The sequence below is a fragment of the Pinus tabuliformis genome, chromosome 7, assembly GCF_031772625.1.
Source record: "Pinus tabuliformis cultivar Carrire ecotype Pingquan chromosome 7, CPIR1, whole genome shotgun sequence".
Classification (NCBI taxonomy): Eukaryota; Viridiplantae; Streptophyta; class Pinopsida; order Pinales; family Pinaceae; genus Pinus; species Pinus tabuliformis.
Genome location: NC_142293.1, coordinates 1,420,359,635 through 1,420,387,119, shown reverse-complemented (window position 1 = coordinate 1,420,387,119; position 27,485 = coordinate 1,420,359,635). Strand labels below are relative to the sequence as shown.

Sequence of the window (27,485 nt, the reverse complement as noted above, 5' to 3'; positions counted from 1 at the left end):
GTAACACTCTGCTTAGTGTGTCTAGGCAACTGATGTACCTTTGCATGTTCTTTGTGCTGAGATGCAAGTCATCATTGGTGGATACACACATCAACTGCTTTATGTACTTCTAGACATCCAACATGACTTGGTTCTTCCTCATGGCCTGGGTGAGGGTTCCAATGGAAGGGATCTTGCACATTCACACTATGACATCCAAACTCCTAAACAATTGTGCATAGGAAGCCTCGATGCTAGTGATGAGTGGGGGAGTTACTCATAATTCCATATATGCATCCGAATTCATGATTTCTCTATCTTAGCTTGTGGCTTTATCTTCCTGTAAAAGTAAAGCGAGGCTCCCTTGTACCTCATTGTCCATTCTTGCATGTGTGTAATAGCAGTGTGAATGTATTTGAGTGTTTGGGATATCTGCATGCACTGCTGCTGAAATCCATATAAATGGAAAACTACTTTGTGCACGGTGACAAATATTCTATACAATGTCCGCATGCTAGCCTCCAAAGTTGATATCTCTACCACCCTTTCTTTCTTCATCTATATCATGATGGATCCTACAAACTACTCTGCACTCTCCTTGGCCTCTTGTAATTCCTTCACCATTCAATCATTCTTTTCTATCAAGAACTTGACCATTGAACTCATGGCTTCTGCATAAGCCTTAGAATCCTCGCCCATGGTTTCTTCATTCCTATACAATCCTCTATTATGTCTCGTCAAATTCCATATGTACACATTTGTCTCCAGATCATCATTAATGAGAATGACTTATCCTTGCTTGCTCAAGACTAGTTGTGGTTTTGGAGGTGGCAAAGATTGTGGTATGACCTCAGATGCCCTTGGCATGAGATTCTATATTGGTACCCTATCTCATGTTTCATCTCCATGTATGTTACCTCAACCAACTGCTCAACCTACTCGGTAAGTTCCCGAACCTACTCCTACTCACCCTGTTCATCATATGCTGGCTGCTCTGCTGTCTCAACCTGTATCTGCACATTTTTCTCTATCAATGTGCCTTGTCCTTATTCTTGTTCCTATTTCTTCCTTTCTTCACTCTCTCTCCTCTTGAGTTCTTGTTCTACTTTTAGATTCTTCTCTGTCTCCTGCAATCTCCTTTCCATCTCTTCCAAGCCTTTCTTCTCCTTCTTTGTCTGTGCTACTCTCTTGTTGCAATGTCACCTCTTTGCATCTATCTCCAAAGATACTCTCTCAATAGGCGGATCTTATTTGAAATTGTAGCTTTGCTCAGCCTCTAAGCTCTCAATAATATTCCTCTTTCCTTTGTCTTGCATCGGTTTTCTTCTCACTGCTATTGTTTTTGTTGCTTCCCATGGTGCTACTTCCTGCAATGCTACTTTCCTTTCTACAACCATGCTAGCCGGTTCATTGAGCCTAGAGGATTTATAGAAATATCTCCAAGGATATTCCTCTCGATGATGATATTCCCCGTGGACCCATCGGAAGTACACCTTCACATAATGGTTCTTGCATATGTAGTGAAAATCATACAGATTGAAATTCTTAGAGCTAACCTTGAACTTCTTCAAGTCCTTGGTCTCAACATCTGCATATTGCAAGATACATATCTCATACAACCCAATTCGCTAAGGAAGAGTAGGCCATGCTGCCTTCTTCCTCCTTTATAGTTCTATTGAAAACCCTATGGAGATGTGGCACGCAACCTCTTGCATGACCAACTTGTCTGTGGACAATCTCGATAGCTCATGCAGAGGCTTCTTTGCTCCAAACATCCTAATGAAGGTGCCACCAAGTGAGGCATACAAATTTTCAATGTTTAGCATGTCTGCATTGCTTCGTCGGATATGCAAGCTGGGTCTTGTTCAAATATCATCTTGTACACCAGGGTGATGAAGTGGCCAGACAACCTTGTCATGACTCCTTGGTAGATACACTTAGAGAGAAACTTGTAATAAACATTAACACCTTCTTCTAATGGTTTCCATCTACAATCCATGCCAGGGAACTACTATTGGGCACAGATCGCATCAAGAAGGTATGCAAACATATAGAATATTTGTTGTCCATCCTTAGGTAAATTTTGGGCATTTTACACATGCATTTTTACCAAAAAATTCAACATGTCCAACAAGTTGAAAGGCCTTACTTCATTTTCCAACTGATCCAACCTAACAACCCAACTCTATGAGAAGGTCTCCGTGCTCTCTTGACCATAGAAGCAACATGTGAATATGGCCAAGAGTTGGTAAGCCTTCCTCAGTGACTTCATCTTGTAAACATTTTTGGGTGTTGTCCTAAACTTTGATGGCTCTTTTACCCAACGCTTTAAGATATCTCTTGAGTTCACATTGTTGTTGGGAGTGAAGAACAATGCATCCATGAAGTTCATTGGCTACAAAAAGTGATACATCTGATGGTAGTTTTCTGCCTTGAATGTGGAAAGCCTTGTGGCACTAGTGTTGCTCAGTGTCATCATCTTGGGGTCAATATGTGATACAACCCAGTGAATGATATTGGCACATGAGAAGGCAGGGTACCTACATGCAACCCTATACAAGCCTGACTTATGAATGTTGACATAGACTTGACGATCTTCCAGATCTTCCTTGAAAGTGCCTGCAAATATGTCCTTTATCTCTTTCCATGTGATGTTCATGTCCTTCTCTATGAACAACTACATGTCTACATAGATAGGGAAGTTTATTGGAACATGTTCAACCACGTCTCCAATGCTTCTCTCTACAATGTCCTTTGATCCAAATCTCTTAGAAACCATGATGTTTGTACTTTTGAGACACTAGTCGGCAATTGATGTACCTAGAGACAGAGCATACACTCCGACAAGACAATTTCAGTTTAAAAACATAGTGCACTTCACAAATCGATCTTGCAAAAAACTAGGAGACTACGGGGAAAGATTGTGTAGTGGTGACTTCAGGAGGCTAGGGACTATCAGTTGGAACTACGCATTGTGCAGTCATAGTTTCGATTGAGCTTGTTTCTTACTGGAACTGCACAAAGTGCATTCCAGCAAGGTTTCCTATGGACTAGAGACTACACAATGTGCATTTCATTCTGACATGACTACTGGCTAGGAGTGCACATTATGCAATCCTAGTGGGAAATAGTGGGCACTAAATCCCATAACAATGCAGAGCATAGCTAGAGGCTAGTGATAGGTAGTCTCTACATAATTCATGGGGCCAAAGTAGAGCATCAATTTCAAGAATGTGTAGAGCATGCCCATGAAAGCAAGATTTGAGCTAAGGCAATCTAGATCTTCCCAAGGGCAACTTAAAAATAAGTATATTCAAAAGCGAAAGCCATGGATGGTGAATATAGGAGTGAATAATCATGCGTGCAATCAAAACCAATGCAAGAATTAGTGAAATGGATGAATAACGAAGTTGGTGGAAAGGGTCACCGCAATGAAAAACATTAGTAAAAAAATAGTGTTATGCGTGCGACACTTAGGAAAGATAATTCAAAACTTGAAACAACACTTCTACAAGCTAAAAAAAAAAAAACCAAAATTCCAATGTCCGTTCAATAAAACATGCAAAACAACACTCACACAAGCCAAGCAAATAGAAGTGACAGAAAATGCAGCAAAATACTTGAAAAGAAAAACTTACCCAAAAAAGCTCCAGTAACTATGCCAAAGGTTCCCAGATTCACATGCCACAAATCTTGTAAAAAGAGACACTTGGCGAGAAATTTCTAAAATCGACTTTGCATGTAAATCCTAGTGCTAAAAATAGATCACTATTTTTTAGGAATAATTTTTTCTTTTTTCTCTTTTCTTTTTCAGGAAATATCGTCATGGATGCATGGGAAGATTGCACAATTCTGTATGGAACCGTGCATCTTGTCGGCACATCCATCAGACAACAAACTAAGGAATTCTTCTGTGAAATTCATAGGATTAGTGGATTTGGCTACCTCTGATGCTCTTTGCAATTTCATAGCTCAAGAAAACCTACTAGCTAGGTCTACACAATTCTTGAGCCAAATCTCAGTGTCTGGATGTTCTACACAAATTATTTAAGCAAGGTTGCTTGATGGGTTGCTCTGCACATTTTTTGAGAGCAAGGCTGACTGTTGGGCTCCTCTGTGCAATTCCTGAGAGAAAGGTTGGTTTCCCTCTAGGATTGTGTAGTTTTCCAATACAATGCCAGAACCAGATGTGAACAAAGTCACGGGGTAAGATTGTAGTCAGAAAAAAAAAGACAAGTTAAAAAACACAAGCTGTCAAGTGAAAGATAACTTCAAAACAAAAAAACAAGTACTTGAGCAGTGCAAGACATGCTTTTAAGATTTCATGGAGGGAGGCTCCAAAGCTTTGGAGACACAATGGTAGAACTCAAACTCTCTGTATGGACCTCGTTTCGTGAAAAGAAATTCTAACTCCTCCATAAGTGTTGTTTGATTATTTGATCGTCATGGCTTCCTCACTAGCTTGAGTTAAATATATAGTCCCTTCCATTCTCTTGATCGATTAGCACACATGCAAAGCCAAGTCAACTGAGTTGTTTTGATTGGGGATGAGGGGTGTATTGATGCACAATTAATATAATTATTAGATTTTTAGTTTTATCTCTTGTGTTGATTCGCTGCTAGCAATCTTGGACATTACCCTGGTGGAGTCATGCAGGGACACAAGCATCGCTCCACTGCCAACGAGCCTGGCCAGTTCCCCAAAGGAGTTACTTGCATCACCTCTGTGCACAGGAAGCCTTTCTCTTATTTTACCTTTATTTATTTTTCATTTTTCAATTTTTTTTCATTTTTTGAGAACTATGCGTAGGAACTTATTTATTTCATGAGGCAGAAGAGGGATCCTGACTTATTGAGACCAGAAGAGGTTTTTCCTTAAAATAAGTATGTTATATATACCTCTGATATACTTGTTAGGTTTTCTCCCCTCACCTTACTCTACTTGACTGAGCTAACAAGGGGTTAGTTGAATATAGAAAAACCAATTAGTGTAGGTGGTACTAGTTAAAAGGGTAAGTGTTGTGCTTTCACCAAGACTCACTCTGAACAAAATGTATTTTCCATCAGTGTATCATAAACTGAAGACAACAATATCTTCATGAAGAGAGAGTACAACATATAACCAGATTTTGATAGTTGTACAAGTACTCTTGTAATTCACCCTGCTTGTCTCAATAGCCAAACATAGTTTCATGCGAAGCTAAACCTATGGGTGTATAACAAGAAAATGAAGAGGAAAGCAAAGAACAAAATTAAACGAAAGAAAAAAATGCAAGCAAAGTAAACAAGAAAGCAAAGAAAACAAGAAGAAAACACTACTGCTACTCCTATGCTAAATAGTGCATGGGCCTACTCACATAAAGTGATATGTCGAATGTAGCCATCGGTGCATTGGTTGCCCCATGTTGGTGAAGGCATGGTTGACAAGAACAATGAGAAAGTAAACAAGCCCACAGGAAAGGTAAGACAGAAAACACCAACACGCTCAAAGTTTGAATGCATCCACAAAAAAGAAAAGAGTAAAACTGCAAGAAAAAAATTATTCGAGCGTACCATGGTGTTGCAGTACACTATGCATAGATGATGAGCATGTACACTCTTTTGACCATGACAAACAAGAAAACATGAAAAAGGAAGAAAACTTATACTTAGCAAGATTGTTTGTTGTGTATGATTCCTCCAATGCATGAGCGATGGGATCATGTGATTTTGGTGGAGGATGTGAAATATGTGGATGATATTCATCTTCAATGCAAAAATGAGAGTGATGAGGAGCCTCAAGTGTTTCAATAGATTTCTAATACGAAGTGGAACTATCCTCAAGACATTGAGGACCTGACATAACCATCAATGTGATCTAGAGTGCCTTGACTACTTGAGGGGTTTCCACTGCATCATCAGGTAGATCATTCAAGACCAGGGACTTAGAAATATCAATAGAAAATAAATCAACATCGTGATCGAATGAAGGAGTAAATAGATCACGAGAGCCATGATCATAAAATTCGATATGTTCATTGACATCCTCATGATCTAGAGAATCATATAGAGGGGTTGATGAAAAATAGCATTGTTCACCCTCTGAGTTTTTACAAAGAAAAGATGATAGATTGAGAGGCTTTGAAAAGAAAGATGTTTCCTCTCTACAATCAAATGACAAACTAAAATCCACCATATTTTGTGAATGATGGGAACTAAAAACATTAGGGGATGGATTCTCAGAAGACAAATCAGAAATGACAGAATGACCAAATATATCAGGAAATAATGGATAAGGTGCAGACAAAAAGAGGTCATCATTCAGCATGGGTTCTTCTTTGGATTCCCATGCATACTCATCATAAATGATAACGCAGGTTGGATTAGTAATACCAACTTCTTCGACAACTTGATCATCATGAACAACAAGTGTGGAGTGCAGAACGGGAGATCACATCACCATACAATTTGAAGGATCAAAACAACGAGAGGACGAAGGTTAAGAGAACAAGTTTACGTGATAACCAACATGATTGAAGCCAAATCTACATAGATATATAGAGTAGGTGGGGTGGGAGGATGTGACAGTTCAACATATGTGTGTGCACCTTCTCCCACATTGCACTGCAGAGCTAGAGATATTTGATGAGAAGCAAGTGGAGGGTCACTTCTGACAACAGCTGTCTGTCTTGGGTTTAGAAACTCTAACACTGAGGTATGCTGGGAGGGGTTCAAAAGATTATAACACATGAGGATTTTCACAAATGTGAAGAAGATACTGGAATCTTTAATGAAGAAATTTCCAATCAATTTCATCTTCTAGGATTTGAAAACAAAGATTTTGGAAGTGTTTCCAAAATTGTAAAATGGATTCATCAAGTTCTTTCCATAATTCTAGAATCTTTTTATTCAGTTCTTTTTGGTCATAGTGAAAGAAAGCATGAGCCAGCTCTTCAGTCATCTCATCATAAGAGTGTATGGATCTTGTGGAAAATGTGACACACCATTGTCCTTTGTGCCCTCAAAACGTGAATGCGAACAATGGGAAGGTCGTTCCTTTCACAGAAACCCGTGAAGGAAACATCGTGACTAAGCAAGGATACTCTACCTTCACCATCATATGTGAAACATGACAAGTCATTGTAGAGATCCTATGACACTTCAAAATCATGTCCGTGAAACAAACATGTCAGAGGTTGAATTTTAATGTAAGTCATGAAATATGTGGAGAGATAAAAAAAATGTTGAGGACTCATCTTGTCATCTGGCTCTCCCTCTAGTGCCAAAAATGTTGATGGTGCTGGACCAGCCAACATGTCAAGGGATCTCGTTGGTAAGAAGTCCCAACTAGACCTCAGACCGTTTGGAGTAGGAGTCCCAACAGTGGGTAGTAAGGATATGCCTTGACTGTGATAGTGTGCAGAGGTAAGTCTAATATCTTTGTTGGAAGCAATTGTGTGACCCTGAAATGAGAAAAGTGATATGTATGGGGGTTCTGACACATGGAGGGAGAAAATGAAGTGTGTCCCTTAGAAGCTTGTAATAGTATGTAGCCTGAAAGGAACACATGAGTTGGATGACATCACAATATGGAAACCATAATAGTCCACAATCCAAAGTGACAAGTTAAACCAACAACAAGACTTCAACAAGATTCGTAAGTAGAAAGTTATCAAAGGCTAAGAAAAATTATTCAATGACAAACCGCCAAGTGTTCGCCATGGTGTATGTGCTGCAAAATTTCAACCATTATCTGTTAGGAGGGCATTTCAAGATGTACACAAATCATTCTGCTTAAAATACCTAGTCAACAAGCCTTTGTTAGCGAGGAAAATTTGTAGATGGCTATTACTATTTCAGGAATATGACTTTGAAGTCATTGTAATGCTAGTGAGGTTGAATCTTGCACTTTATCATCTGTCGTGAATTGAAATAGGTGAAGAACCTAGTATTTTGGAGGAAGGGTTTCCAAATGCACAACTCTTTTGGTGCACATAGACAATGAAAATTTTGCAGACATTATTCACTTCTTAACTACACAGATGGTTCCAGAAGGATACATAGGCCAACAAAATAAGGAATTAGTAGCACGCGCAGCTGAATTTTCAATCATTGCAGGACAATTGTATAAAATGGGTGCAGATGAAATATTGTGAAGATACGTGCCTGACTTTGAGCGTGATAGAATTCTCACCAAAGCTCATGGGGGACCTGCGATAGGCCATTATGCAGGAAAATCAACCATGCATAAGATTTTACGGGCAAGACTATGGTGGCCAACATTGCACAAGGATTCCAAGGCCAACTATAAGGTGTGTGATGCATGTCAAAGAACTGGCAAACCATCGTAAAGGGACGAGTTACCACTACATCCTCAGGTGTCTTTGCAGGCATTTGAGAATTAAGCGATTGATTTTATTGGGCCAATTCAACCCCCTGGAAAGAAAACGGGCATGCGCTGCATTATCACTGTGAAAAAATATCTAAATAGATGGGCGGAGGAACAACATGTAAAGGATTATATAGGGGCTACGATGGTGAAATTATTTTTTGAATATGTCCTAACAAGATTTAGATACCTGAAAGTGTTGATGAGTGATAGGGGTACAAACTTTTTGAATGAAATGTTTAGCATGTTGACTAACGAATTATATGTCTACCATCAGAAGAGTACACCCTATCACCCGCATTAAAATGGAACCGTTGAAGCTATTAAAAATATTTTGGAGAATGTTGACGAAGATCTATAATGCGCAGCGGAATGAATGGGATGTATGTGTACCTACAGTGCTAGGGGATTCTAGGACTACTTGTAAGAAGTTGATAGGACAAACATAGTTCATATTAGTATATGGGGTTGAAGCTATGATGCCGATGGAATACATTGTGCCTAGCCTACGCATAACAACTTTAACAGATATGGCAAATCAAGAGGCCCTGGAAGAATGGCCCGTACAATTCATGGAACTCGACGAAGACTGATATTTGGTTGGATTCCATCAAAAAGTGCAGAAGGAATGCAAAAAACCATGGCATGATCACCATATGAAGCTTCACACATTCAAGGTGAAAGATCTTGTCCTGTTATATGATAGTAAGTTCACTAAATTTCCAGTTAAATTCCAGACGCATTGATTAGGGCCATATATTTCCAAGGAAATTATGGATGGTGGCGCAGTTCATCTCACAAAGCTGAAAGGGGAACCCTTCCTAGGTAAAGTGAACGGGAGCAGGTTGAAATCATATACAGGGTATCCTATGCAATGACTATATGGAAGCGAGATAGTCTTAGTGCTCTAGGAAGTTGTAAGGGAGTGCAGGACTATAAACTACGCGCCATACATTGGAGGATAAGGCAGCGACCAGGCTGCATAGAGAGAAAAGAAGATGCAACAAATGAAGTTGTGCTCAAGAAGCTTCGCCATGGGGGTAGGTACCGCACAACCCAATAGGAAAATGAGCATTAGAGTCAACGTAAGGGATACAATGACAGAAGTGCTGCAAAAGTTTGAGAAGTAATACATACAAATGCTAGGGAGAATCCAGAAGCATCTGTGCGAGCTGCAGATCCAAACGAGTAGAATACAGGTGGGCATTGGATAAGTGAGCGTAGAACAAGCGAGCCTGGAACTCAGGAAAACCAAGCAGTAGAGCTAGTAAGAACCTTGGATCTCAGAACTATACCATTGCCAAAGGGTCCATTTTCATAGAGTTATTCAATGATCTTATTGTACTTAGTACATTTAAGGATATAGGACTAAATATAGCAGCGATCTCCCTCGAAACCCTCCATGAGCTGCATAAGGAGGTGAAAAATGAGTTGAGAACTAGGGAGCAGCGCACCCTCAACCTCATAAGTGAGTACAAAGTCAATAATGAACAAATGTTCATTGAGAAGACATAGGCTCTGAAGGAAAAGGAAAAACTACAAGTGCGCAGTTTAGGTATGGAGTCAGCAATAGCAAAGGCCTAAAAGACAGTGCCTGAACTTCACATCCCGAAGGATGCACAACTTGAAGCCAAAATCTAGAAATCAGCCGCTGGTGTGCACGAGGCTAAAGAAGAAGTTAGACGAGTAACATTCGAGTTCAACATAAAGATTATAGAGTTCCAGTTGAATTTGCAACCCACGACTCCGCCTGAGTTTCGAGAGTAGTGTAGAATCACAATTAATGAGGGCATGTCTACCTTGGATACCACATTCACTAGCTATGCGACAATGTTTGATAAGGCTATGGAGCTATGGACCAATCTGTAGGAGGATCCAAACTTGCAAACATTGAACACAGAGGTAAGGGAGATGCAACACCAATATGATGAGGTCAGGGCAACTGCATGCCCCTTAGCACCAACGTAGTGCCTTGCCAAGTTATAGGAAGGAAAGTAGCTACAGGCACAAGTAGAGGAAGCACATAATAAAGAGGCCTTGCTAAAGGCCAAGTTGCCACCTTGGTTGGATGAGGCTTATCTGATCACGATCTCCATTCAAGATAAGATTAAGGGACTGCAACAAATGCAACGGACAATGAGGCTGGCAGTACAAGGACCAACCAATGAAAAATTGGTTGAGGAGATTTGACAAGCAGTGGCACAGAGTGTTGCAGAAATTGCAATGATCTAGGTGGAGATCAGCGATCTTCATAGTAAGATCGCAGTGCCAGCAAAGTGACTCGAGGGTGAGTCACAATCTTTGTGTTGGGGTCCTATTGGGATGGGATCCGTTAGGTTAGTTTGGTGTTATATAACCCAAATTTCGGCACAATTTTGTAAAATATGTAATGTCTTTGCGATTTGTGAATGTGGAGTGCGTAGATGAATAGGAGTCAAAGGGGCTTAGCCTCTTATTTTGTGTAAGTTTTCAATTAGTTTTTGAGATTTACCCATGGTTTGCAGTCCATGGAATTATATGAGAAAGACCATAAATAGGTATGTCTTGGAGAATATAAGGGAGGAAGAGAGAAAACGAGGGCTTGGTGGAAGAGTGAACAGCTTAGGAGGACTTAGCTTAGAAGAAGAAACACTCTGCAGCTTAGTGCACAGAGGCTGAGGAAAAGTCCGTAACTGAGTGTGTGGAGCCCTGTAACTATGTGTGTAGGGTAGATCAAGCATGTACTGAGATATTCTGATTAATAAAGATCATTTTGAAGTGATGTTACTCGTAATTATATACTATTTGTTTATCTATTATTTTCTTAACATTTTACATGAATTAATGCTTTATATCTACGCCATTTGGGTTAATTGAACTTTCTTACATCAAATAATATTACTGGATAAGATTCATGAAGTATTAATGGTATTTTAAGTTGGTTTCGGATCAAGAGGATAGGTTTGCGCTACAGTAGATCTACATCTCGCAAGCCCTAAAAGACAGACTTGTATTTGTGCATGAAAATAGCTAATTGTTACCTATTAGCTTTTAAGAATACATTGCATCTGTTTCGCGTAGAGCTGGAGTTAATGGAAGCTAACCATAGGGCTTAGGCTCTATCGGAAGGTTAGGTATACGAGAGGGTAGATCTGGGGTATATAAAGACATCAGAATCATCTCTGGATGCAGAAACTTGGTTCTTGCATCCCCCCATACTGCTTCATGTGAGACTGCAGCCTACGCTATGCAGGTTGTTGCCGAAAGGGCCAGTATTGTATGGTTTTGTTGGTTGGTGCAACTAACTCTGAACCTGGGTCAGGACCCCCTAAGCCAACAATAACTAAACTTGATGTTGTCCACTGATGTGTTGTTCTGATGCCAAGGGAAGGTGTTAATTTTGCTGTGAATGCAAATGTTGTAGTTTATTCTCTTTTCTCTGTGGAGAAGCTTTGTGTTGAATATGATGCTTTGCTTTGGGCATATGGTGTAAAAAAATGAAGGTCGAATTCTATATTTGATTTCAATTAAAGGCCATGTTGTTTTGACATGCATTTTAGAATTGTTCAATTTTGTAATTTTAAAATTAGATACTTTTGACTACAAATACCTTAAGGTACTTGACATGGTACTTGAAGGGATTGCGACACTAGCACTTTGTGTTGCTCTCTGCTCCGTTGTTCATCAACATCGTAGTGGGTCGTTTGGTGATAAGAACCCTGGATGATTATCCGTACCACTCTATGGTGGTAACTCACACACCATTGGGATAAAAGTTTCAACTACTTATGGAAAGAATGGTACTGGGAGATATGTGGCATCTGAACCTTCCGTTTTTTGCAAACATTTTACCTTTTCAGAGATATAAGAGTCTCCCAAAAACTTCGATGAGTCACGGATTCTTGGTGTTGGTAGTTTTGGGAAAGCTTATGAAGGAGAGATCTACAATGGTGGTGTGAAGGTTACAGTTAAGAGAGGAAACCTGCTAGGAAGACAAGGCATCCATGAGTTCCAAGAAAAGATAGAGATGCTTTCTAAGCTCAAGCATCGCCATTTTGTCTCTCTTATTGGTTACTTTGAATAAAATTTTGAGATGATTTTATTTTATGATTACATGGCCAAGGGACCACTACGAGGGCACTTGTATGGTAACAACAATTCGACTTCTTTGTCATGGAAGTAAAGACTAGAAATATGTATTGGGGCTTCTCGAGGTCTTCATTGTCTTCACACATGGGTTACTCATACCACCATACATTGGGATGTCAAGACCACAAATATACTTCTTGATAACAACTTAGTTGCAAAAGTTTCAGATTTGGATTATAAAATATTTGGACAACTCTTGACCATACTCATGTTAGAATTGTGGTCAAAGGTAGCTCTAGATACCTGGACCAATAATATTATCGTAGGTAGTATCTCATTGAAAATTCAAATGTTTATTCATTTGGTGTTCTGTTATTTGATGTGTTGTGTGCTCAACCTATTATTAATCCTTCTCTTCCTAGAGAATAGGTAAGCATTGCTAAATGGGCCCTGCATTACCAGAGAAAGGGAATTTTGGGAACAAATTATAGATCCATATTTGAAAGGTAAAATAAATCCTAAGTCCCTTGAGAAGTATGGGGGACACTGGGTAGCTGAAAAGTGTTTTCCAGAGGAAAGAGTTGAAAGGCTAGCTATGGGAGATGTGCTTTGGAATCTAGAAATTGATTTGAAGCTCCAAGAAACTGCAATAGAGAATAAACTGGTTGGTGACAATGAAAATAACTTTGTGGAGATATCTCCTGAATACAACTCAAACAACATAAAAACTTATGTTGTTTTTGGGCCCAACACTATCAAAAACACTGAAGGCCATAGTTTGGCAAGTGAGGATATGGATGATGTAACTCAAAGTGTTGTTTATTCCAAACTGGTGAATCCACAAGGGATGTAATTGAATTGACAAGTAAGAGTTTCATATTTCTGTATTGGGAGACTATTGTGAGAGCCAGAGCTAGAAAAATTTCTTCTTCTTTCAAGAGATATTGTTGTATATGGAGCTAGGATTTTTTCTTTGAACTTAAAGACATGGCAGCCTAATCAATCTTATTTTGTGATACACGTATCAAAATGATCTTTTTCGTTGTGCCATTGCTGGTAATTCTCTTCCTGGCATGTGCCATTGTGATATTTGTGTTTATTTTTTATCCTTTTTATTAATACTTTAAAGTTATCAACTTCTACTCCCCTTTTACTATTATTTGTTTCAGTTTCCTACCAAGCTTCTCATTGTCTAATGTTTTGTCTTATATTTTTTCACATTCCATTATGTGTCTTTTGTTGCCATATGTGGTCTGTATTCCACTTTTGTTGCCTAATGGTTAAGAACATGTTACAAAGGGGGTAGAGTATGCACACCTTCTTAGAATTTAGTAGTCAATTGTTGCAAAAAGGTGGGTCACTTGTCTCACAAACAAGGGAAAAGTGGGAGAGCAACAAAGAAATCATATTTAAGAGAAGCCAATAGTTAAGAGTTTGTAAGAATAGATAAAAGAGTTCAAATAATATTTGCACGAGTGTAAGAGAACTATGTCATTAAAATGACTAAGGAATCCCCCAAAAGGGAAGCTATTTATGAAATCAAACATGACACTTCTTGTGCACAAATATCCAATATCTTTTTTGCCTGCATGAATCATAGGAAACTGCTAACAACCACATTATGATGCATGTGATAGAGGCATAAAGACATAAACCATCCTAGAAGAAGTGACTTTATAGATAAATACCAAAATCCAAGGTAAGAAGCAGAGAAAAGCAGCTAAAATTTTATTGCAACTTGCATTGGAATTCAGAAAATGTAGTAAAGTGGACCCTGAAAGGCCTAATTTAGGATGCATGAACATACAACTCTGAAGTGGGAAATAAGGACTAAATGGTAAACTGATAAGGTGGAAGCCCATCGGAATTCCCTATGATTTGATGTCTACATGGTCCATGTGTATGCATCCAATCTCAATTGTGATTGCATGAAAAAATATAGGTTTCTCCATTTGACCAACCAACTGATTCTAGAGATTTCCTAGAATAAATACTTGCACAATAGACTTTAAGATTGATTATATGCATTTATTTCAATTGGGTTATTTGAATTTTGTATTCTTTCTACTATTATAATAAAATCTTCATAATGCAAGGAAGAAATAAATGTTGTAAAAGCATTATGTTTATGAATAAACTTTAAGATTGTTCATATGAAACCCATTGGATTGTAGGAGAGCATGCTAGGATATTGGCATGGTACTTGAATGGACTCCGGATTGGAGAAATGGTTACAATGGGAGTGGCTCTTTCTGCTCTCCTTGTGTTCTTGTGGGTCTAATTTTTATCTAAGAAAGGATTCAAAGAGGAAAAGGAATATAGAAAGATGGAGAAACTTCCCAAGAACCAAATATGTATTCACTTTGCAAATTTTAAATGATATATATATATATATATATATATATATATATATATATATCAACAAAATTGTTCTCTTTATTTATTTTTTGTTCTAGGAAATATAAAGTGCTTATCTCTTGATCTGAGGATTGGAGAGAATTTTCAACTCCCTGTTAATCCTTGCCTCCTTTGTAGGTAAGCACTACATTCTAGTATTAATTATTACTTGAAAGGAGGCTAATTGAAAGGTTTTTAAAGGAGAATTCCATTCCAAATTCCTTCTTTATTTATGTTAAATGTGATAATAATTCTAAACATAAATCTCTAGAAAATATGTTCTATGTAAAAGGTATCAAAATGGAAAAAAAATCTCGATCTCATAGATTTGGTAATAATCTTTTCCCACTGCAGTTTGACAATGGTCAGTTTGTATAATCTACTAACAATTGTTTCCTCTCCATACTGAAATTAATCATGATACTATGTTTTCATGAGAGCTCTTAGATCAGTCTATTGATGCCTCTAGAATTTCTACTATAGGTCTAGGATTTTTCATAGAAATAGAGAAATTCACCCACTATTCCTATTTAGATTTTCCTATAAGTAAACATAATCATTTCAAACCATGTGAACTGATTGTGTACTCCAAGTTGCTTTAAATAAAATAATAAGTTTCCTTTGAACCTGTATGCAAAATGAGGCCCTCTATTAGCAACTTTATCAGCTACAAGTATGCACATCACGTGTAAATATATGGAGAGAATGAGATGTCTCTTCTTAGTAGGATCTCTTGAAATCTCCATTATCATTTAGACACAAATATTTCTACGGCATATGATATATGTTAGCATGGTTAGAACCCTATATCCTTCATAAATCAGGTTGATCTAGCCAAGTGAAGGGGTATATCCTTTAGCTTATTTTAACCCATTCAACTAGTATAAATACATTATGTGAAAATTCATTTTTATCACCAAGCCAGATTTCTTCATATTTCTCACAGTAGCAAGTAGAAACAACCAAGAATAAGGAGGAAAATTTATATGGTAGCAAGAGAGAGAGGTACAACAAGAGAGATGGTCGTAGGCCACAAGAGCCATAGGTCACAAGGGCCCCAAGCTACAGGGGCCACAGGGCTTGATGAAAACTTCTAAGAGGATGGGAAAAGGTCTAATGGGTATTGAAACATTGGCTTGATGTAGTTATTATTATTTTCGTAATACAACCCTTTCGAGATCTCAACCAGAGGCAACTTATTTTGAGTTACCATGTTTCAAGTCCATTTATATTAAATAAATTATAATATCTATGGCCTTTTAATGGAAGCATGTGCTTTGCAATGGGCATGTCAGAATGGGATTTTGGGTTTTAAAGAGAATTTACTTTCTTAAAAGATAACCTGGATTGATGTACCTATTTACAAACTTGGCATCTCTCGTCTTTTAAATTCTTTTGATAATACTACTATTCTTTGGTCATTATGGGGGCATTCTGCATGAGATTGCTTCTTCTTCTTTTCCTTTTGTAAGTTTGGCAGTGGTGAGGGTATATCATGGTCATGTCCAAGAATAAGACCCGAATAGGGTGGGGAATTAAACTGATGACTTAATATCAAGGAGTTCCTTAACAACGCACCCAATCACTATCTATCCAAGACCCCATGGACCTGCATGAGATTGCTTCATTTGACAAAGTTGTTTACCTTTTACTTGTAAAGGGCTTTGTATCCAACATGGAGGAGTGGATGGGGGCTTCTGACTGCATAATAATGAAGGTACTCTAAATCCTCCTTTTAGTCTTATTGATATGTAACCTCTAGAGATACAATTTCTAGCAAAAAGGCACAACTAGAACTTGTTCTTGGTTGATGAAAAAAACAATAATATTCACCCATGAGGCAAACATTTGGACAAAAATAGAAGAAAATTACTAATGTAATAAGCCTGAAACCTAATCAGCCCATGTAAGACTGCATTAAGAATTACAATAGATATTACCAAGAATAGATGGAGTTGACATTAGAGAGTAGAACCATGAGGCATTCTTCTTGCATTGTCATCAGTGCCATCCCTTCTTCCCTCATATTAATATTAGTATTGTTCTCACTTACATCAACTTTACTTTCATGCCCCTCATTTTCTGTTTGGATTCCTCTCATTGATTGCTTCATATTCTCTCTTGAACCCCTCATCTACTTTCCTTTAATCTTCTCATCACTCTTTCACTCTTCAGATCCTCTCTCTTGCATGGGATCATCTCTGGCTCTCAGCTATGTTAAGTTTTGTCTCTTCCATCTCCTAACCTTTTATGTCTTTGACTTGATTTTTCCATTCTCTTTACTCCTCTTGATCCTCAGCTAACTTAATAAGGCATGTATATTTTATATGTTTTGGAGTTTTTTTGTTTTTTCTTTTTGTTGAGGCTTTAATTTTGTTTTCATTTAATCAAGTCATCATTAACTTTTTGTAGTACATGGAAATTTTTCCAGTTATATGATTTCAAATGGTATTTTTTGTGAAGTGATCTCCACGGCTTCTCATCACTCTTTCACTCTTCATATCCTCTCTCTTGCATGGGGTCATCTCCGACTCTCAACTATGTTAAGTTTTGTCTCTTCCATCTCCTAATCTTTTACGTTTTTGAATTGATTTTTCCATTCTCTTTACTCCTCCTGATCGTCGGCTAACTTAATAAGGCATGCATATTTTATATGTTTTGGAGTTTTTTTTTTTCTTTTTTTTGGTTTTGTTTTGTTTTGTTTTTGCTCTATTTTGTTGTTTTTTTTGTTTTGTTTTGTTTTGTTTTTTCTCTTTTTGTTTTGTTTTGTTTTGTTTTTTTTTTTTTTTTTTTGTTTTGTTTTGTTTTGATTTTTTGTTTTTTGTTTTTTTTTTTTTTTTTTTTTTTTCTTTCTGTTGAGGCTCTAATTTTGTTTTCATTTAATCAAGTCATCATTAACTTTTTGTAGTACATGGAAATTTTTCCAGTCATATGTTTTCACATGGTATTTTTCTGTGAAGTGATCTCCATGGCTTTAACATTCTAAACATGTGTTTAACACTATTCGTTTTTGTTTCAAGTCTTCATCTTCAGCAATATTGGTGTACCTTGATCAAATTGAAAGTCCTTTCCTTGTCTCAGTTCTAGGTTTATTTTTAAAATAACTAACAATTTTAACTTCCATTACATGAAGTTTTTCTTTGGAAACCTTAGAGAAAACAATTTTCCTTTCAAAAATCCTCACCATATGGCTTAGCTTCTGGTAGGATACCTTTCAAAACCAAATTGCAATCATCATTCCTTATGTAAAGATTATCACTGAAAAGATACAGTTGGCACTCATCTTTCAATGATGGAGAACATCAATTTATTTGAACAAGTCTGCTTGTGATTTTCCTGTTTTCTTTATTATTTTCAATACGATTTATGGCTCAATTATGTTTGTAGGCTGGACCAGGGACTATTGCAGAAGCTATGATTAAGGGAATTCCGATGATTCTCAATAAATTCATTGTGGGCCAGGTACTGTGACAACCCTATAAGCTATCTTTTCATTTGAAATGTGATACATGATATGTTTCACGAGAACCCTGTGAAGCCTTCGTAATTTTTTATGATAATTATAAAATCAGTAGTCTAAGGAATCTACAATCGTAGCAGGCTTTACAACATTTATTGAATTTACTTTAAAATGGGGTACCTCCAAGCCATGATGCGTTGAAGCCTGTATGAACCTCCACCTTCCATATTTGAACACATCTGTTTTGGGTGCAATAGGAGCAACTTGACGGGAAGTAATAAAGAGAACAGGGAGGTTTCCTCTAAAAGGTACTCAAAGATGTAAGTGATACAAACCAATGAGAACTGAAACACATATAGAGACCATAACCAATGAACATAGAACCATAACTCAACCTGAATTTTTCCACTGCAAACAACCCCTAAACGAAGCTCCTTGAGCTACCATTTACAAGTTGTTTGGCTGGCTTATCTGCATATAATACTTCATATTAATTTTTGCACACATTAGTATCCAGTTTATTTTGAATTTAGGGGATCAACCTAAAGTCCATCGCCCTACCTTTAAATAATTTTCCAAGGTTTAGTGAATGGAGCTTCTTGAATTTCCATTTGCAAGGTGTTTGGTTGGCTTGTTTGCGTTGAGTACTTCATATTGATTTTTTTGCACATTAATGTCCACTTTATTTTAAATTAAGGGGGTCTAACTAAATTCCAACACCTCACCTTTATATATTGTTCAAGGGCTAAAGTTTAGAAGCTGACATAGGCTAATTATCTTCCTCCTCATTCATTTCTCACTTGAAAGAATCAAATTCATTTGAAAAGAGAGAGAATGTTGTTTGATTATGGAAAGGAGAGTCTTTCATATATACTTTTCTTGATTTGGTTGGTCCATTGTTGTTTTTATGACAAGATTATTCAAAATATTTTGAGGACCCCATGTGTATTAGGTGTTTCCTATTAGACATTTTAGAGTTTTTGGCTGGAATCTAGCAAAATAATTGCTGGAAAAATCTTGATTTTTATTGATTATACTGGGTTTTCGACTACATATATGGATTTAACACCCTGAAAAACCCCTTGGGAACTTGGATTATGGAAAATTCACAACTCAAAGTTGTGATTCCAACAAATCCTTCTCATATTTTGGGCAAATGAGACCAAAAAATAGGCCTCAGAAAAACCTCCAAAATATCTAACAAATATACTATGGTTGTATACTAGGCTATCTTATTTCCTCTAGGACTGTGAAAACCCACCAGACATGTTCTACCTGGTCTATTAATCTTTCAAACTCAGCCATAATTTTTTTTGTTTTTGGTCTTTTCATTTATGTTTGTCCAGTGGTAGTTCTATGATTCTTTAACAAGAATTATATTTTGTTACAGTTGGAAGCAATTTTCTTACCAGACAAATGTGATTTAATCACAAACTAATGCTTTGGGTTATTATTGGCATTTCCCCTTGTAGTTTTGGTGTAACAGGATGTTTGTGTGGTAATTTGATAGGTGAAATTGATTTTATAAAAGAAATTATTTTAGATATAAAAAAAGATGTTAGTGTAACATATAACAAAAGATGTTAAGGAAACAACTAATGTCCAAATATGGAATACTCAGTCCATCTAAATGACTCACACAACTAGGACTCCAAAGTCGTACATGTTTCTTGCTTGACAAATATTCCGCACATATTTATGAGTAATATCCACCATATTTATGGATATATCTGTGGAAACAATTTCTGTACCATGCATTTAGCTTGCATGACAAATATCCAATTTGTTTAACAAAAATATAATTTTTTTGAATATTATTATCTGCGAGTATTTATGAGTATCTATATCATGCATTTAACATTCTTGACAAGTCTCCAATTTTTTCTACAAAAATATAAAATCTTTCATTTGAATGTTACTGGACTCTGGTGTGGGAAAATTACAAGAAATGAGATTGGAAAAATCATGGGGAGACAATGTAGATAATGTCTTGGATATGATTAATTGGTTGTTGGAGATCCTTCAGGTACTTGATCCAACAACTTTGGAAATGTTTTTAGGAAGGATTCCTATGTTTTTTAATTTTGTGACGCTTTCACCTCATGGTTATATAGGGCAAGCAATTTTAGGAATGCCAAACTCTGGTGGACAGGTAAACATACTTTTTATAATTTCACTACCCACTCCATGATATCCTCTTTTTATTGTTTGATAATATTTTTAAATTTTACTTTGAAAATACTTGGTATCATATCCATTTAAACAACATCCAAAACTTGAAGATAATATTAGTATTATAGTTGTATTGTGTTAAAATATTTTTAGATTCAAAGTTTATAGATATAAAATATAAAAACAAATGTCAATTCCTTCATTTTATTGTTACATGACTCTAATGTGGGCAAGGTACAAAAAATTTGATTGGAAAAATGATGGGGAGACAATGCAGAGCATGGCTTGGATATGATTCATTTGCTATTAGAGATATTTTAGGCACTCAAGCCATAGACTTTGGAAATGTTTCTAGTACGGATTCCTATGGGTTTTAATGTTCTCATTCTTTCACCTCATTGGTTATTTTAGGAAAGAAAAAGTATTAGGAATTCCAGACAAGACATCGATGGACACGTATATTTTCTTATAATTGCAATGTCCATTCCATGATATCGTCTCTATATCGTTTAATTGTATTTTGAACATTTATTTTGATTTTATTTTTCCTTTTAGCTATGAATTGAAAATACTTGGTATCGTGTCCATTTAAACAACAACCAAAGCTTGAAGATGAAATTAGTATTACACAATATTGATTGGAATCATTTTAGTTGTTCTGTGTTAAAATATTTTCATAACTATTAGAAAAGTTTGCTTTCATGTTGTTATTTGAGTACATGTTGTTTATATACTTGACCAAGTTTATGCATTAGAGAATGAAATGTTTTTGTGAATAAAATGACAAGGATTAGACATCACATCTCATATTATTTTGTTTATGAAGTTGTCTACAATTTGATATTTTTAGCATATAACTTAGTTGACATGATTGTACCTTAAGCTTTCCTTGAAGGTTGAATACTAAGTTACCAAGGTGTTCTTTTCTATATGTTTTGTTTTCTTTGTTTATACAGGTCATCTGACCACATAATGGCCACTATCGCCCAACTGAAGAAAACTTGTTCGAGTTTCTTACCTTTATGGGGGAAAATGGCTTTGACTTGCTAATGTTGAGCTATATGTTGTATAAATATTTTATAATCTACTTTAGTTTATATTCTAGTGTTCATCGTCTTTCATGTCTTACATTCACTACTATATTCTAATTTGTTTTCTGAAAAGGAACTTAGAACTCAATATTGATGGTAAGAAGCAAGAGTTGATGAAAGAGGAGAACAATATATATAAAATTGGAGCGACAAAAACAAAAAGAGAGAGAGAAGAGAATTAGTCTAGTGATACCCTTAAAGCTAATGTATATCCCGCATAAGACATAGACATCTAAAATGATGGTCAAGTATTCAGAGTTGGTGAATTCATCTGCAATGCCTTGACAATACAATGATAATGTTTTGAAATGATGAAACAACATTTCACAAATTATAGTCCAACCAATATTAAATTTGAAACTCATATTGTAATATTTGACATTTAATATAATATAATTTATGTGGTTGAAATTATTTATAGTTGCAGTTGATACTGTTTAGGATTGTAATTAACATATGTAACTTTGAGTTTTTATATTAGATGAACATGCACATTATATGATTTTTTTTTTAATTAGTCGAAAAATTACAAAATGATTTATGTTGTCTAATAATGAACACACAAAATTAATCTGAAAGTACTAAATTAGTAGTTTATATTAATAAATAATGAACACAAATAAAATGAATATATGACTAAATTAGTTGTTTATAATGATTATTAATCAAAATAAATGAAATGAATATAAACTACTAAATTAGTCGTTTATATAATGAATATGAAATACCAAAATAAAGATAAATGACTATCACAAATGATAAACTGTTTGTGATTACAAATGATCACTAAATTTTACATATATATGCCTATTAGTAGCCAATTTCCAATATCTTATAACAGGACCAAAATCTAGTCACATTTCTTTGGTCATTAATTGGTTTCAAACAATAAGATTTGCATATATATGACTATTAGCAGCTAACTTATGGTATATTATAACAAGACCAAAATTTATTCATATTTATTTGGTCATTAATTGGTTTCAAATGATGACTAAAATTTGCATATATCTGACTATTAGTAGCTAATTTACAGTATCTTGTAACACAACCAACATTTTAATCATATTTATTTAGTTATTAATTGGTTTTCTCAGGTGACCATATAGTAGTACATTTTGTTGTATATTTGGTCATTAATTGTGGTAATTAATAACAAAATTAATAACAAAATTAATGACCAAATTAATGACTAAGTATACTACTAGACAATGAAATTGAGACAATCAATTAATGACTAAGCTAAAAATGACTAAAATTTGGTCATGTTATAAGGTACTGCAAATTAGCTATTATTGCTCACCAACTGAAAGATGGTCATTTATATGCAAATTTTAGTCATTTTTTTAGTAATTAATTAGCCATTTTGTACTAGTCTATAGATTACCTCACGCGATGGATGGAAGGATTTTTTAATCGAACAAGTGAATGAGTAGAAAGTCATTACCTTCCTTCAATAGAACATCATCTCAAGGTCTGGAGTTCCTGTATCACTTATTTTTTACAATGCAAGTTACTTCTCTTCATTGAAACTGTATGATTTTACATTGCAATATGGTATTGTGCTTAAGAATTAATCTTACTACTTCCCGTAGGGGAATGGTCTTATTGAATCCACAAACAAGAATCTTATTCACATCGTCAAAAAGACCATTTACTTTGAGCAGTGAAATTGGCATTCCACCGTTGTGAATGCACTATGGGTTGACCGAGTTACACTTAAGCCCTCTCTCAACAAATATCCAGACTTCCTTGTATACGGTAAAGAATTCATCCTGCCACCCAATATCTACTTTCCTACTCTTCAGTTATCCAAAGAGTCTTGGGGCAAGTCATGTCTATTGATTCAGCATAGGATGAACACATTATACAAGTTACAAGAAGAATAGATGAAAGAAAAATAAAAATATACACTCCACCAGAACTGTATCAAGAGATAGTTTGATCGTAAGTTTGTAGGGAACACTAGCTTTGTTGTGGGTGACTTAGTCTTGAAATGGGATATACCCCATGAAGACAAATGAAAACACATGAAGTTCCAATCTCTGTGGATTGGCCCGTACACAATTCATGAAAAACTTGGCCAACACAAGTATCTCTTGCAATCACTTGACAGGAGGATTGAAAACCTTCCTGTGAATGGCCAAGATTTAAAATGTAATTTTAAGTGATCTGAGGCCGTACCCGACCCATGTACATAGCATGCTTCCTATTTCTCTATTGCATTGTTGTTTCATTTTCTTGCTTTACTTTCCTATTTTTGCTTTGTTTTCTTTGCTGGGTTTTAGTTGTCTTGTCATTTTTCTTTTTGTAAATAGGTGTTGTCCTATACTGTTATGAATTTTGAATAAGTATGTGGCTAATTTTAAAGAGTCTTGTGAAATTGCATACTTGGCGAGTCCCCTGTCCATCTTCTTTGTGCTTGGTTGTAACTTTTGGCAGATGAAGGTTGGATAGAAGATACGAACCATTTGTAAGGGAAGCTCTAGTCAAACCATGAACTTGTGCCCAAACCGGAAACCCCATGCCTATACTTGGTCTTCTTCTTTGTGTGCTCAAGCTTAATCGAACTAGTAGGAACAGAGAAGGGGAATATAAACTAGCAAACCTAAACCAGAGGTCTTATATGCTTCTCTCGGGAGCAACCTCTTCTGCTCTCAATAAGTCAAGATCCCTCTTCCACCCTAAAAATGAAATAAGAGCCTGTGCACAGTCCCTTTTAAGAAATACAAAGGCGAAAGAAGAGAAAGGCTTCCTACAGAGAGAGGTGAAGCAGGAAAATCCACCAGGGTACTAACTAGGTTCACTCACAGTGGAGTAATGCTTGTGTTCCCCCGTGAATCCACTAGGGTACTATCCAGGCCTACTGGCAGTAGACCAACACCAAAGATGAAAACTTATACTATGTGAATCTTAAGCTCGCGAACCAAACTACCCTTCCTGATTTTGAAACACTATGATCTAGCTGAAAACCTTATTGTGTTTGACTGAGTTGGTACAAGGTGAACCATGTTTGTCCATAGGGTAAATGGGGAAGACCATGTAACCTAAACAACTAAACAATAATTCCTAAAAGGCCAAGGGCCTGTGCTACAAATGAACCGAAATAGAGAAGTTGATATTCAACTAGTGTGTCAACAAGTGTTGTAGTAGCTGCAACACCCTCCAAAATTTTGGTCTGCATCCAAATTTCAGAGCCTTCATTAGTTTTTACCTAGATGGTCACAAACACTCGAGCTCATCCCATGAGCTCTTGTTGAGTTTTCACACCCTCTTCGCTTGATCGATTAACGATCGTATTTTGGCATGTTGATCGCTATGTCATGCTTCTGTGTTTGTTCTAGCATATTGAAGGTCCGTCTTTGTGTGTATGAGTTGATTTCACTTTGTCGACATTGATTGCACTCACACACTAAGTTGTAAACACTATCACACAAGTGTCGTCATGGTTGTTCAAAGACACATTTCAATTGTCATACTTGTCGCTCTCAACCTTCGAGTCAGTATCACTGAGAAAATGTTGTCTTGTTGGTTTGAGGTGTCTTTTCACCGAGTCATGCTAAGTGTTTGATCACATTGTCTTGTCTACACGAGTACACTTGCTTTCAAACTTAGTCAATTTTCCTGAAAAACTATCAACATGACAAGCCTCTGTCATCTAGACCCGATCTTAGTGGCCTTGCACTGCTACCCAAAGCTACAGAAAGCTTGAGGTTGTCCTTGGGGAAGCCTGCTCTGCAGAATTCTAGAATTGAGCCAGCTGACTGAATCCTAAAACTACAAAGAAGTTTTCTAGAAGCTGATCCACTTTGTGCTCCCTACAAGACTTTCCATCAAACCTCCCGTTGGTCAACTAGAGAAATAAATTGAGTTGTGACCCTGGGCTATATTGAGCTCCAAAATTCTGCAGAGTTGTCTTTCCATACCCATCCTACCTTCTCTGCAACCATCTCAAAAAATGTGTAGAGATGTCCTATCCTGCCCTTCCTTCCTGCTTTGCAACCAACCCAGGAATTACACAGAACTGTCATGTCCTTCCAACCCTCCTTCCTTGCTCTACAACCAACTTAGGAATTTTGTAGAGCTGTTGTGTCCAACCCTCCTTCCCTGCTATGAAAACCAACTCAGAAAATGTGGATAACTATCCCGACCTCGACTGTATCTTAAAATTGTGTAATTTTGACCAGGAGCTCCCACAGCGTGACTTTGTGCTCCTCTAGAAAATTGCGTAGATTTTTCTGCCAGTGCCTCTTTCTACCTTCACTGTCCTCCGCAGAGAAATTGCACAGATCCTAGCTAGATGACCTGCCCAGTGCTCGCTTGGAATATTATGCAGATTGGCCAGCAACTCCCTGACACCCCACTTGACCTTCTTCTCGGAAACTGCGCAGTTTTGCCTCGCAACTGTCATTGTTGTCTCCAACTATGAAAACATGTTTCCCAATGACATCTATGGAGTTTTTCCTAACAGTTCTCCACAGCCTTGCATCTCGGCCTGTGTTGTGCTTTCTGCAGTCTCAGTGCCTTGTCCCTTTGTCGGCCACCTGCACCGAAAAGGAAAATAATGTATCATGGTAGACTAGGAGATTTTTGGATTTGATTTCATCTCATCATGAATGGCTGCAAGAGAATATACATCAATGAAACATTGCGTGATGATGAATAAGATGGAAAAGAGGTGCATGCTAGAATAATTTCTCGCAGTCAGACGAACACATGAAGTACAATGAGCAAGCAAGCGAAAGGAGCACATTCACATGCACTGTCAAGAAAATACCAAGACCATTGAAGACCCCACACACTTTGCCATACAGAGGTGAAAACATGTTACACGAAAATCTACCATCACTCAACAACACAATAGTTGGACACAGACACCACAGTCAGTCAATACATGTCAGTAGTGTCATGTCGAGTTGTGTTATCTCGGCCACATCACTACTATGGGCTATACTTGTTGTAATCAATGTAATGTAGAGTGGAAGTCGAAGAGAACCACATATGAAGTTGAAGAGTCATGTAAAATCAAAAAGTCATAGGAAGTCAAACATTCATGAGGGAAGTCGAAGAGTCACAAGGGTTAGTTATAGACCCTTGGTTGTATATACCCCCTCATTATATGAGCAAAAGAATTTTCACCTTGGTTCCTCCTGCATAGCCTTGAGATTCTGTAATCTCTTCTAAGGAGTGAGGAGTGGCTCCAATGTCCCACTTCTAGGACTAGTGATGTATGGTGTATATATGCGTTTTGGAACTTTTTCTTAATTCAAAAGCTTGTCTCAGGCCAACACATTTTCACACATGTTCTATATTTGTTTGTAAGACTACTCTGTAAATGTTTGTAATGCATGTTTGCTTAACCTATACTAAGATAGTTGAACTACTTTGGTTATTTTAGTACCCATATTGTTGAATATGTGTTGTATTGTTTGTCACAGTTGTCTCGTCCTTATGGACTACTCTATCGGACATTAAACAAATTGTCTTTGTGTATTTCTTAGTGTTAATGATCATCACCTTCGTGTGGACTATTTTGTTAGACGGCATACGTGTTTTCCCTTGAACTTTGGTTTTCACGACTGTCGGATCTACTGTGGACTATTCCACTAGATGCTGGACAAACCCTTCTTCTTGTTCGCGTGTGTTTCTTCTTAGGTTGGGACTATTCCCTCTCATCAAAAGGCTCACTTTTACCTCCCCCTTTTGATAGTAAAATAACCCAGAAACAAAGTTTCATTAAGCACTCACCAGGCACCCTTGCTTCGCTTTCTTGAAATTACAAGCATAACACTCTCATGTGCTGAATAACAAAAGCTAAGGAAAATCTGTAAGAGAATGGAAACTGAGCCATCATACCAGATGAGACCCCTACACCAAATGGTGAGAGATCTGTTGGAAATAATACTGAGAGGGGGGGTGAATCAGTATTATCTAATTCTTTTAATAAATC

General features: G+C 36.8%; 1 protein-coding gene across 1 annotated transcript in view; it reads right to left on the bottom strand.

Moving 5' to 3' along the window:
- LOC149252992 (putative F-box/kelch-repeat protein At1g12870) overlaps positions 1-25,946 on the bottom strand; it is a 66,713-nt gene extending 40,767 nt beyond the window's left edge. The window contains exons 1-2 of the mRNA XM_089454329.1: positions 25,841-25,946; positions 25,471-25,526 (exon numbers count right to left, since the gene is read on the bottom strand). Of these exons, the coding sequence (XP_089310455.1) occupies positions 25,471-25,526; positions 25,841-25,946 (162 nt within the window). The remainder of the gene's footprint in view (positions 1-25,470; positions 25,527-25,840) is intronic.
- Positions 25,947-27,485: the final 1,539 nt, after the last annotated feature.